The sequence below is a fragment of the Anolis carolinensis genome, chromosome 2 (genome assembly GCF_035594765.1).
Source record: "Anolis carolinensis isolate JA03-04 chromosome 2, rAnoCar3.1.pri, whole genome shotgun sequence".
In the NCBI taxonomy this organism is placed as follows: domain Eukaryota; kingdom Metazoa; phylum Chordata; class Lepidosauria; order Squamata; family Dactyloidae; genus Anolis; species Anolis carolinensis.
The window spans coordinates 67432946-67447608 of NC_085842.1; the positions used below are offsets into that span (position 1 = coordinate 67432946).

At 36.9% G+C, this 14663-nt stretch overlaps 1 protein-coding gene across 1 annotated transcript in view; it reads left to right on the forward strand.

Moving 5' to 3' along the window:
• Positions 1-14663, forward strand: part of arhgef3 (Rho guanine nucleotide exchange factor 3) — a 180684-nt gene that overhangs the window by 32290 nt on the left and 133731 nt on the right. Inside the window, exon 2 of the mRNA XM_062969887.1 lies at positions 8016-8088. Coding sequence (XP_062825957.1) covers positions 8016-8088 — 73 coding nt within the window. The remainder of the gene's footprint in view (positions 1-8015; positions 8089-14663) is intronic.

The following is a 14663-nucleotide window of genomic DNA, read 5'->3' on the forward strand; positions in this document are numbered from 1 at the left end:
AAGGGTGGACAAGTCATACAGGTATGTGTTTGGATCTGTGGCTTAAAGAGAAGCAAGGCTCTGGGAGAAAGTTGTTGTGGAATTAGTGAAAACTTGGAGGAAAAGTACAAAACAAATAATTTAGATATGAATTAATACTATTTATGCCTCAACAGCTTAAATAGCATTAATTGCTGTTGGTCTAATGTAAACAGTTTCCCATTTCAGAGTAAATTATACAATTTTACTGGTATTTAAGAGACTTGAAAGCTATTGCTCAGCCACAGAAATATAGGTGACTTCTGCCTAGTTTGAGGGTAACTGGATCACCTGGTTTAGGAATATCAATTTTGAAGGTGTTTCATTCTAGGTAAAAATGTAGCACAGTTGCCAAAATTAAGGTTATAGCTCTTCTAAAGGAAGCTGCTTGCACAAAAGTTGTGTACTTGAATATATAATGTTAGCATTTTACATTAGCATCAGTATTTTATTAGTTGTAGGATTATTTGGGGGACAAATTGGATATGAAATGGTCCTTTTATTTGGTCCTTCTGGCTGCTTTTACAGTAGAGTCTCACTTATCCAACATAAACGGGCTGGCAGAATGTTGGATAAGCGAATATGCTGGATAATAAGGAGACATTAAGGAAAAGCCTATTAAACATCAAATTAGGTTATGATTTTACAAATGAAGCACCAAAACATCATGTTAGACAACAAATTTGGCAGAAAAGGTAGCTCAATACACAGTAATGCTATGTAGTAATTACTGTATTTCTGAATTTAGCACCAAAATCTCACGATATATTGAACACACTGACTACAAACATGCGTTGGATAATCCAGAACATTGGATAAGCGAGTGTTGGATAAGTGAGACTCTACTGTATATCAAAAATAGACAGTTGGTTTTCCCTTCTAACTTGGGCTTCACTGAGGAAGAAGCTTTGCATCTGAGCTATGCCACCTCACAGTGTTAGTGTGTAGGTTTGCGTAACTGAATTTTTGTTTTAAAAAAAATCTTTATTAAGAAAATGTGCATGGTAAGGGCAAATATTGGGTTTCTCCCAGACTTGCTATGCTAATCTGTTGTGCAGAGGACTTTTGTCACTATGAAGAACCTTAAGAATCTGAATCCATAATCTTTGAAGTGGTACAGCCTATACAGAATTACTTTGAAAGTATGGATGAGACAATTGTCCTACAAATGCAGAAACAATGCAGAATTTTGGTTGGTTCCAGTAGATCAGGATGATTTCTTCAACAGTGTATTCCACAACTATTTTTGTTGTTTTATGCCTTTAAGTCATTTCTGACTTTTGGTGACCCTAGGGGCAGTGGTTCTCAACCTGTGGGTCCTCAGATGTTTTGGCCTTCAACTCCCAGAAATCCTAACAGCTGGTAAACTGTCTGGGCTTTCTGGGAGTTGTAGGCCAAAACACCTGGGGACCCACAGGTTGAGACCCACTGCCCTAGGGTGAACCAGTTATGAGGCTTTCTTGGCAGAATTTGTTCAAAGAGGTTTTGCCCGTGACTTCTTCTGAGGGTGAGAGAGTTTGACTTGCCCAAAATCACCCAGTGGGTTTCCATGGCTAAACACGGATTTTAATTCTGATCTCACAGTATCCTAGTCCAACACTCAAACCATTACACCTTGCTGGCTCACAGAACTGCCAGGGAAAGACTATGCAGGAAATCCACATCTATAACCATGTCACCTATCTGTCACCACTGTCAAACTGCTCATACTCCTTTGTTTTTCCTAATACTTCTTAATACATATAATATGCCTTACTTATATTTCTTAAAATATTTTGAAGTAGTGTCTCGGAAGGGAAGAAGCCCATGCTTTTTATATTTTGAAAAAAACAAGTAAACCAATGTATTGTCAAAGGCTTTCATGACTGGAATCACTTGTATATAGGTAGCCTGGCCTTTGTTGCCTGGAGGTTAACACCTCCCAAACAGAGGTGCCTCCAGACAACAAAGGCCAGGCTACCTCTATACAGATATCCTCACTGATCGACTTTGCAGCTTCATGGTAACCCAAATGCTAATCTAAGCTTGCTAATTGCAACATTCACACTTGCTTTAAACAGACAAAGGTTCTTTCTTCCACCCTGGACATTCCACGGGTATATTTACACTCCACATGCTACACTGCCAACAGAACCTCTGAAGATGCCAGTCACAGATGCAGGCGAAACATCAACAGAGAATGCTGCTGGAACATGGCCATACAGCCCGAAAAATTCACAGCAACCCAGACAAACAAATGCTTAGCATCCGGTATTTTTTAAAAACCAAATATCTAATATGTCATCAATCCTTTGTAATTGATATAATTCCAAATATTCAGGACATCTGCAAGTCAGTTTGAGTTGCACTGGTTATTTTTCTAGTTAACCATTTTGATTGGTTTTGTATTAGAATTTTCTCAATGATTGTTTCTTGTAATACATAACAATGTAAATTTTGTTGCATATCTATTGTGTTTTCTTCTCTGCTGACATTTTTAGCAAATCTTCCTGGAAATTTCATCAGGTGTTACTCTAGTGTATTCATGAGCTATTCTGTAGAAATTGCTATGACAACACTGATGCAAGAAATATTCCTCCAGGAATCGTACTGTGACAAGCAATCACTTGAAAACATTTTCATTCGGTTGGGTTTTTCATTAGGTTAATAAAATGACCCTGCAAAGAGAATGGAATAAATAATCAAAGTGTCTATTTTACAAGGAAATGAGAATTAAATGTATATAATATACTCTTGTAGAACATTTTGCTGAAAAGCTTTTGTAAGTGAAAATCCCAGACATTTCCAAGTACAGTACAACCTCTCTATCCACAGAATGGATATATGCAGTTTCACTATTCCCACACTCACTTATTCCTTCATTTAGTTAGGCCCTTCTGTATAGGCTACACCCTCCATTGCCTGTCCCACTGAAAATAATAGAATTCACTATTACATATCTGTGATTTCACATATTCATGCCAAGTTCAGAAACATGTCCCCTGTGGATAATGGGGTTATACCATATTTTAAGAGACATAAACAACATGTTATCTTATTGAAAACTAAACTAAAAAAATTAAGAGAATGGTATAAAACAAAAATGCCATACACAAAGTATGCAATGCAGCCTAACATATTTGAATCAATTCTGTGTCTTGTTTTTTGCTGCGGAATAGTATCACTTTGCCTTTCCATTACTGGGTTATATCTTCATACATTTTCAATGCCTTCATCAATATGAAATTAAATGTTTTTCCTTGTACTTGCTTGTGATATCGTTTGGTGAAAGAGCGCATGTCTTGGAAGGTCCTATTTTCTTGAATATTTGTAAGATATTCTAGTTTTCCTTGAAGCCCTAGAGAATTGCTGATAGTCAGTGTTGACATTCTGACATTCCTGGTCTAGATTGATCAATGGTTGGACTCAGTTTATAGAATCATAGAATCATGATTCTATAAACTGAGTTGGAAGAGACTTTGCGGGCCATCCAGTCCAACTCCCTGCCAAAAAGCAGAAAAATCACATTCAAAGCACCCTTGACAGATGGCCATCCAGCCTCTGCTTAAAAGCCTTCAAAGAAGAAGCCTCCACCACATTCCGGGGCAGAGGGTTCCACTGCTGAACAGCTCTCACAGTGAGGAAGTTCTTCCTAATGTTCAGGTGGAATCTCCTTTCCTGTAGTTGGAAGCTGTTGTTCCGCGTTCAAGTTTAATCGCGCTCCCTGTGCTCTCATATTCTGTTTCTAAGTATTAGTTCATCATTTGAAGCGGTATTGTCCAATGTACAACCATATCCTGTTTTGTGTGTAAATTCAGCTTGATAGCTTCTACAACACCTGCCAAGGTTATACCTTATATGGGTGGAAGCCATTGAATCTGAATTAACCAGATTGCTGAATAACACAGGAGTGATTTTTGTTCACTCCCCTTTTCCATTGGAATAGACGTTCAGTTAGTGCTCATGCTGCACAAAGAAGGGGGATCCACTTCCATAAATCCATGGAGTGAAATATAAGACCCAAGGCACTATTTGCAATAGAAAAGTAGCACATACAAAAAAAAGTTGCAATTTTCTTTCCAGATCTGCTTATTATTATATTTCTAATAGCTATTTCAAAATGTCTTTTCTATTACCATAGATGTTAAAACTCTTGTAATCTGTAGAAGTAATTGAACATTGAATAATTGAAGAGTCTCATTAATGTCATTTTGGATTTAGCTAGTCTGTCATCTATGGCTGATATGGAACAAAAATTTTAGTGAACAAGAACAAGCACAGGCAAGTTGTAGAAACCAAAGCTTTTAACAACATAAGGGTATCCCCTCTGTGTGCAAAGAACTGGAGATCATCCTTTTCCTTCTCACATGCCCTGCTAGCAGGCATACTTTTGTAAAAGACTGAGAAGAAAGTAGGGTTTAGTTACTTGCATGGTCGTCTGTTCTCTTGAATTTGGAGATATAGAATGGCGCAAGGGATTACAAATAGTGCTCGTTCCTCTTATATCTATGGAAACCAGCATTTGTAATAACACGGATTTGATACATTACATAAAAGGTTGACTCAAAACTGGCTAGGGAGATACAATTGATGTATACAACTGATGGCTCCTGCATCCTTCTTTGCTGAAATGCTTATATTTATCTAATTTCCTTAAAAAGATATCAATCCGAGTTAAGAATATTGCTTAAGATAATTGAGACCTAGTTCTCGGAAGGTTTTAAAGTTTGTATTATTACTTTAAATTCAGTTCTAAATGAAATGCTTGTATTAGCAGTTTAAATTAAGCATAGAAACAGATTGGTAGCCAGAGCATATTACACATGATTGGGTTGATGTAATATGATAATGACATAGCTACTGTTCTGCTCGTGGCTGCATTTTATACCAGCCAAAATTTCTGATCTTTTTAAAAAAATATTGCAGTTGTTTAACTTTGAGTCCAACATTTAAAAGTTCAGGCCAGCTTTCTCCAAGTAATGTAAGATTTGGTGAACCAGTCAAAGCTAGTGAAAGGCACTATCAATATTACCTGAGCATTTAAAAACTGTGGTTTGTAAGAAACACCATCTAAGTACTTGAACATTCAGAGACTCCTTCTAGGACAGGCAGTCCATAATTAACAAGATAAAGGTTTAAAGAGATGGGAGTGCCTTTTTTACATTAGTATCAAGATGAGCCAGTTTGCCTCGAACACTTCTCCCTTCTTCATTATCTGTTCATTTGCACAGATGCCTTCTGGAGATCTGGGCAAATTAACGTTCAACTACTCTTTCCTGTCTTTTCACTGACTGGTGGCTATCTAGTGGCAGTGGTCTCTTTGTGGAATATTCTCCCCTGAGAAGCTTCACAATGTCAATGCCTTTCCAGTTTCAGGCACATAACTTACTAAAAAATTGCCCAACTTATTGTATTTGTATATATCTGGTATTCCTTTTCACTCCCTGCCTTTTCCCCAAGACGTGACACTGCTTCTGCAGCTTACATTGTATTTGTTCTTTTCTTTAACCATTCTAAAACTTGTATACTACCTTATAGTGTAGTGTGACTTACAAATTCATTAGAGAAAATAAAATATTAACTATACTTGAAGAACTACTTTCATACAAGCATCTCACTCTCCTTATGCTGGTCCATGATGGTAAAAAAGAAAGATTTGAGGACATTTTTTCCATGTGGACTTTGTTGAAAAATATAGTGACCAGAGATGTATTTATTTAATTGATGTATATCCCGTCTTTTTTCTAGCACAGATATAGTGATATACTGTATATATACTGTATATATTATAACTTTCTGTCCTTGTTAAAATTGGGTTTTGAACATTTGGCTTGTTGTAGAAACAAGGATTGGTGAGAAAGCTTCAGGTGAGACACCTTTTCCCCATGATAACACTTTCAGAAGTGAATTTCCCTTCCTATGGGTAGATTTCTCTCATTGCTTGTTGGCTCACCCCCATTCTTAACTATGAGATATTTGTAAATTGGATGTTTGTAACTTGTGGACTGCCTGTACTTTAGAAAATTCCTTGAAAAAGTCTGCCTCATATTGTCCTGTTCCGAGTTGTCTGAAATCAACAATAGTTCTGCTCTATTTAAGCTCTATTTTGTTCTGGTAATCTTAATGCTGGTTTTATTATATTGATTTTATACTAGGATTTCACTTATGAGTATTTTATTATAAACTACTTTTTTTGGAATATTTTGTAGGAAACTGGATATTGGGCATCTTCACATTGCAGTTTGTCCTTTAGGCTGAAAATGGCATGGGGCCACCTGTGGTGGTAGCCCAATACAACTCACAAAATACCTAAGTCTGAGATGTAAGGAGTCGAGATCTGGGCTAAATGTAGATGTGAATGTTTTGGCTAGATAAGCTACATTTCCCAGATAGGTGGCTTTGAACACAGTAGATAAAGGAAAGCTTCCACCCATTGATCATGTGGATTGTTATTCTTCAAGTTAATGTTGGTGTCTGTGGTGGGGGAAAGAGTAGAATTCCATTTGTTAGGGAAATGTAAGGTAGATCCACTGATTCTTGCTAAGTGAAACCTTATATATGAACTGTGAATCTATATATAGACATCAAAATATGTATGTATGTACCACAAAAAATACGCATTGTTAGCTTTGCGGTCTTATGATTTGTCCCAGTATAAAATGCATACCTGGGCCATGCCATATACTTAAACTAGTTAGGTGGATATACTCTGGTTTCAACCTCCAGTTGGATCTGGGGCCTGGTAATGAGAGGGATCCCTAGAAATCTATCTTGTGATTTCTTGTTTGACCTAGAATTCTTTCAGCATTGGAATTTACAGACTTGAAGGTTTTTTGAAGTCTCTTTTCCTATAATGGGACATTTTCTCTAGGGAGTTTCTAGTAGATAAAAGACCTGTCATTATTCTATTTTTCTCTGCAAAGCTTCAAGCTTTTGATTTAAATGTCGCAAGTATGGATGACTCTATTAAATTTGTATTGGATATAGATGACTTGAATCCCTCTTATTGTCCCCTCCAAATATAGAATTGTAAGAAACTAGGATGAATACCACATGAACACAAAGGAGGTGCGGTGGATTCGAAGGTACCAATGTGTGCCACTATTACTGATCTTAGCTTAAGTTCTTTGTTGGATGTACTGCCTATTCAGCTTTCTTTGGTAAATTACCATTATTGGGATTTGACTGTGTTGCCAGTGTTTCTGAATTATATATTATTGTGGTTGAAAAGTTATTCAAAGAAAATTCCCAAGACCTATTCTACTTCATACGGTTTGAAAATATATCTGACCATTATACAGAATATAACAGTTCACTGCATAGTAATATTTTTATGATTTTGGGAGAAAAAAAAATCAATGTGGAGACTGAGTAGCTGATTAGCTCTTAGTCTTAAACAGTAGTCCCATGCACATTCACCAAAAGTAACCTTAATGTCATAAGCAGTGCATTCTTCTCATTCATCATATATTGGATTGCAGTGCTGGTTTCTTAGGCATTTCCAGACAAAGTGTTTAAATATCTTGCATTTGCTCTACTTCAAACAAGACATTTTAGAGTTCTCTTCCATTTGTAACATGCTTTTCTGCCACTCCCACCATCATGTTTCTTACAGAAAAAAGAATAAACTTTAAAGAATAAAGGTATAGTCCAGTGGTTCTCAACCTGTGGGTCCCCAGGTGTTTTGGCCTACAACTCCCAGAAATCCCAGCCAGTCTACCAGCTCTTAGAATTTCTGGGAGTTGAAGGCCAAAACATCTGGGAACCACTGGTATAGTTTGTGCAAAATACCTTTTGATTTTTTTTTAGAACTAGGAGTTCTCCATCTGGAAGTAGCTTAGTAGTGGTTAGTGCAAAAGATGTGATTTTATCTGTTAATGGTTACCTGGAAGGTAGGAAATGTAATATGTTTGTGTGATAGTGAGAAAGAATGCTAGTGTGTGTTTCTCCAGCTCATGCTAAAGAGGGAAATCGGATACAAATGAAAAATTGAATCTACTTTTTACCCTGTCTTGCAGGTCTCAGCCACAGCAACAGCAACAGAACAACTTTTCCTTGTTTCCTTCTACAAAGGGTTGGAATTTCAGAGGGGTAAGGGATTTTTGTTTCACTTGATTGATTTATGTACATATTTTTTTTCTGACACTGTTATTTCCACCCACCACATATAATTTGCAATGCAGACTATGGTATAATGAGGTAATTCTACAAACCCAGAACTTTAAAGGTCCTAAAGATGCAACCTAAGAAACAGCTGCTTCACTTGTGCCCCTCTCTGCCTGGAAGCCAATTTACTAGAGGTTAGGAACCAGATTTGATCCAGTCTTGGAACCTGAGCAAAGTCAGCCCTGGTTAGTACTTGGGTAAAACACTGCCAGTAAATACCTGGTGCTATAGGCTATATTTCAGAGGAAAAAAACTGACCCAGTCCCTCTGATGCTAGATCTACACTGGCATATGATCCAGTTCAATGCAGTTAATCTGCATTCTGAAAATGAGTTTTATGGCAGTGTAAATCCAGACTCATGGATCCCCCGGTGGTGCAGCAGATTAAACCACTGAGCTGCTGAATTTGTTGACTGAAAGTTCGGCGTTTCAAATCCAGAGAGTGGGGTGAGCTCCTGCTGTTAGCCCCAGCTTCTGCCAACTTAGTGGTTTGAAAACATGCAAGCGTGAGTAGATCAATAGGCACCACTCTGGCAGGAAGGTAACAGCGCTCCATGCCATCATGCTGGCCACATGACCTTGGAGGTGTCTACAGACAACGCCGGCTCTTCAGCTTAGAAATTGAGATGACCACCAACCCCCAGTGTCAGACACGACTGGACCTAATGTCAGGGGAAAACCTTTACCTTAAAGCTAGACTGACTCTTCCTTGTCTAAAAAAAGCCTATAAAATTCATGAGGTTGCCATAAGTTGATGAAACCACATATACACACTGTCCTTCATGATGCTTACATAAGATATTATATTTTAATCCTCGTAATTATTTGCACAACAGTGTAGGTTACCATTTTTGCCTAGCTTATTGTCTTATCAGTCTATAAACCTTGAATAGCACCAAAGCACACTTAACAAAATAATATAAACACATGTATACACTCAATGATATACTTTCTTGAGCAAAGTCCTTTTGAATATCTAGGTTTGTGTCTTCAGTCAAATCTGAATTGGACTATGTGTAAAAAAATCTTTTAAGTGCTGCAGACATTGTTATAACTGTTACTTGCTTCTGCTGTTCAGAATTTAAAACTTTGTAGGCCTTTAAATCAATGTCATTAGTTTCCAAATTTGGATTATAAATTCTGCAGGCTGACCTGTGCAGTCAATCTTCTGAGAACTGTTTCAATGTGTGACTAAATTCATTATGTATTACCCTTGGGGAATATAATTGATTGTGTCCTGTGACCTATGGCCTCCACTTAGTCAGACTTGCATACAAGCAAATTGATAAAAATAGTTAATAAGGTCAGTATGCTTGGTTTTTCTATACAGAAAATTATAATGTAGGGTTTGCTTAAGGCTAAATTAGACTGTGACCAGATAACCAAATTTATTAATCTATAAAGTGGGGCACATAGAATCTACTTGAAATTTGTTGTCCAGATTTTCTGCTAGGATTTTAGGCAGGCATGTATTTTTGGAATTTAACAGTTCCAAAATATTGAAGAGTTTTTATGTTCTTTGATCAGCTCAGAATGTTGACATTTAAGGGAAATACCATTGATTGACATATGTTTCCATATGTTGCTTTGTTGCATGAATTTATCTGTGTGTATTTGTAAGGTTTTACAATAGGGTTATCTCTGCATATTAATTTCCTGTACTGCCAGTCAGTTTGTATTATTATTTGATTATGGATTCAACCATACACGTCTTGAAAATATATTTTTTCAAAATTCCCCAAAAGAAAATGATGTTTTGATTTGGGACACCATTTTACTGTGCTGTTGTATATATAGGCAGCCCCCAAGTTACGAACAATATTGGTCCTATAGGTTTGTTCTAAAGGTGAATTTGTTTGAAAGTCAGAACAGGTACATTTTTAAGTGTAACTCCAGCTAAATATACATGGCTTGTTGTGGAAACAGGGACTGGTGATAAAGCTTCAGTTGAGACACCTTTTCCCTATGAAAACTTATTCAGGAGTGAATGTCCCTTCTGAGAGGTAGAATTCGCTCACTTTATCTTGTCTGTAAGTAGTGGAGGAGCATGAGGTGAAGTGGAGCAGGAGTGAGTGCTCCCCAGAGGAGAGGTGAACTGAGTTGTTTTTGGCTGGCTCTCTCCTGGACTTCACTTGCATTCTCCCTCCTCTCCTGAAGCCTACTCAGATGTGGTTGGGTGGCTGTACTAGGCTTGGTGCCTTGTAGAGAGCAAGCAGCACCTCTTCTTGAAGGTCCGAGGAGCCAAGAACCGGAGAGCTTAAGAAAGGCTAAATTAGACTGTGACCAGATAACCAAATTTATTAATCTATAAAGTGGGGCACATAGAATCTACTTGAAATTCGTTGTCCAGATTTTCTGCTAGGATTTTAGGCAGGCATGTATTTTTGGAATTTAACAGTTCCAAAATATTGAAGAGTTTTTATGTTCTTTGATCAGCTCAGAATGTTGACATTTAAGGGAAATACCATTGATTGACATATGTTTCCATATGTTGCTTTGTTGCATGAATTTATCTGTGTGTATTTGTAAGGTTTTACAATAGGGTTATCTCTGCATATTAATTTCCTGTACTGCCAGTCAGTTTGTATTATTATTTGATTATGGATTCAACCATACACGTCTTGAAAATATATTTTTTCAAAATTCCCCAAAAGAAAATGATGTTTTGATTTGGGACACCATTTTACTGTGCTGTTGTATATATAGGCAGCCCCCAAGTTACGAACAATATTGGTCCTATAGGTTTGTTCTAAAGGTGAATTTGTTTGAAAGTCAGAACAGGTACATTTTTAAGTGTAACTCCAGCTAAATATACATGGCTTGTTGTGGAAACAGGGACTGGTGATAAAGCTTCAGTTGAGACACCTTTTCCCTATGAAAACTTATTCAGGAGTGAATGTCCCTTCTGAGAGGTAGAATTCGCTCACTTTATCTTGTCTGTAAGTAGTGGAGGAGCATGAGGTGAAGTGGAGCAGGAGTGAGTGCTCCCCAGAGGAGAGGTGAACTGAGTTGTTTTTGGCTGGCTCTCTCCTGGACTTCACTTGCATTCTCCCTCCTCTCCTGAAGCCTACTCAGATGTGGTTGGGTGGCTGTACTAGGCTTGGTGCCTTGTAGAGAGCAAGCAGCACCTCTTCTTGAAGGTCCGAGGAGCCAAGAACCGGAGAGCTTAAGAAATAATAACCCAAAGGGATGAGGCAGCAGCACTCCATACCATAGCTGTGCTGGGGTGAAGGTCCTGAGACTTGGACTTTGAACATGGCTGGAACTGGTTGTTAATTATTTTGAATGGCACCACTGACTGAAAAACGTACCCAGTCATGCTCAGAAACCACTTGCACTTTCCTTTTTTTCCACCCCAGTCAGTATACTATGAAATTCATGGACTTTCTACGTATAAGTCCGTGGGTAACTGGAAGGCACATGTGCGCATGTATATACATGATTTCATCTACTCTAGTAAGTTTGGTAGGTGAGTGTGTAGGCAGCATCTGTAGGTAATTCTTTTTAATGAAAAATGTGTAGATGCATTTGGGGGGATTTAAGGGACTATAAAAATGGAATCAGGATGGTGAAGTTGGTAATTTAGACCTAGGTTTGACTTAGGATCATCATAAGTAGAAAATAACCTGAAGGACAACAACAACAAAATTAATGATGAGGCATGCATGTATAGTACTATTTCTGCCAGGGCTTAACATACTGATGAACCTGTGCTTTGATTACAATGTGAGTGTAAGTCCTATACAGTAGAGTCTCGCTTATCCAACCTTCGCTTATCCAACGTTCTGTATTATCCAATGCTGTCTGCCTTTTAGTAGTCAGTGTTTTTGTAGTCAATGTTTTCAACACATTGTGATGTTTTGGTGCTAAATTCATAATTACAGTAATTACTACATAACGTTACCACGTATTGACCTGCTTTTTCTGTCAGTGTGTTGTAAAACATGATGTTTTGGTGTTTAATTTGTAAAATCATAATGTCATTTGATGTCTAATAGGCTTTTCCTTAATCCCTCCTTATTATCCAACATTTTTGCTTATCCAATGTTCTGCTGGCCCGTTTATGTTGGATAAGTGAGACTCTACTGTATTCTGTTATGTTATAGAAAGGGGATGTTGAAAGGAAATGGTTTCCCCTGTTCTCCTTTTTTCTACTGAGGAGGAAGTTGGAGCAGTGTTTTTTCTCTTGGCAAGAGAGTAATTCTTTGGATAGAATAACAGTTAGGAGCAAAGTCTGAAGGGAAGGCAGATTTTTTTAAAAGTCTGTTTTTTCCTTGATATAACACTCATTTCTATCATGTTTTGGTCTTTTTGCTGGATGCTGTACAGCATTCTACCAACATATCCCTGATATTATAACACATTTTTTCAGTTAATAGATGACTATCTGAAGCTGGAATTTGCCTAGATGATATCTGCTAAACCTGATAAAAAATACAACTTAGCATATCTAGAGTATAGGACAACATCTGACACTTAGGAAAAATGTTTTAAGATAACTTGAGCTATGTAAGCTATTATCTATGCTAATATGTTTTAGATGTTGGCTACATGTTTACTATTTGAAGGTCCTAAATGTTTTTATTCATTACTGGGGTTGTTTGTATGAACAAACTACTGGAACTATTGTTAATTATAATTAAAAGATTGATTTCTTCTGGAGCAAGAGAGTTTGTTTTGGCGAGAAGGCAGAGATGCTATCAGAAACTCATTGTGCAGTGTTTGTTTAACGGATGGCTGAAGCCAATTCCAAATAAAAGAGCACCAATAAATCTGTGTTTCAGTATATTATGTGATGCAACGTATTGTAATATAATTTCAATATTGTAGGTTATAAATGGTTAGAAGTGTGCAGCTTAATCCACACATTATTGCATAACTGTCAAATACCACTGCCAAATATTATTTTTTCAAAAAGATCATTTTTTATTTGAACATTTCTCCTTTCCTGTAAGCCACTTTGAGTCCTTTTTGTAGCATTCTGGAGAAAAATGGCATTCACAACCATTTGAAAATCATAACCTTTTGTAAAAGTATGATCTTCCAGAGAAGAGCCAAAAAGCAGTTTGAGTAAAATCTTCTCTTCAGTGGTATATATCCACATGTACTGTACTTATGCAAGGAAATTTGGTTTTCAGATGTTAGACTGATAACTTGGTTGTCTCTGATCTGTTAGGAGCAGAGATTATGCCAATGCACAAAATATAGCAGTTCTTCAGAAGTGTTTCTTTCAGTGCCCAAAAACAACAACTCTCCCATAAAATATCTTGTTTCTGTATCATGCTCTCAAGAGACAAAAATTAAGTAGGCTTGGTTAATAGTAACATAACTGATTTACTCACAACCTTCATGTATTCAGCAGACAGGTACATAACTTGTCAATCCAGTTACAGAGAGATTTGAAGCAGTTTCTCTGTGCAGATAACAAAGGGCAAGAGAGATGCCCTGAAGCCAAACAGGCTTCAGCCTATTTATTGGTGCCAGTGATTCTTCGTTGATCTTCCGCTGCATGTGTGTTTATCCAAACCACGCGCTCTGACAGTCTGCAGCCCCTCCCACAACCTCAAGAAACAAAGAGTAAAGGGAAAGCTGCATACCAAAACATAAATATACAATTCAGTAAGCTAACAGAATCATATACAAACAAATTACTAGTGGAGGCTTGAAGATGGTTGCTGTTTCCAACACAATAAATAAACATGTTTCCTTTTTTTGGTCTCTATTTCCTATTAACTCTACTAAGTTCACCCCTGCTATATTTAGCATGTTAGGTTATGGAGATTCTGGTTTTCCAAAAGATTATGATCTCTAAAAGGTCATTCCTTTCCAAAAAGTGTAGTATCACATGTTTAGGTTTAGATAGATTAGAGTATTTAGACTTAGAAGTTAAATGAAAGTTTTAGTTGACTGATTCTTTGAGTGTGTTTGAGTATTTATTTATTTATTTATTTAATTTATATACTGTTCTTTTCCCCCAGGGGGACTCAGAGCAGTCTTACATAATGGTAAGATTACTGCCACATATAATACAAAATATAGTAAAAACCAACAATTGTAAAACACACTTAAAAACCAATAAAAGCAATATCTCAACAAGCAACATATCAGAACAAATTTTCTAGTAATAATTTTACCTTTTAGTTGTATGTTGCTGTATTAAAATAATGTGTTTTTTAATCAGCTGTTTGATCAGGACATAGGTGTATTCATAACTGATGACCTGGAAAGTAATGCAATTAAATGTTGATATAAGCCCATTTGACAAAATTCAGTGTTTGTGAAGCCTATTTATTAAACATGCCAAATACATAACTCAAATATGTGCAACAAAAGCAATGCTAATTGTTAGTTAATCACTCTAATTATAGCATAAGCAGTGTGATGTGGCTTTAGCAACTTTCTTTGCTTATGCTAGTTTTACTATCTAGGACAATATTTGGAAGTAATTATTGCAATTGTTTCCAAACAAATTTGAGTGAATCTTAGTATAGGTTTATTTG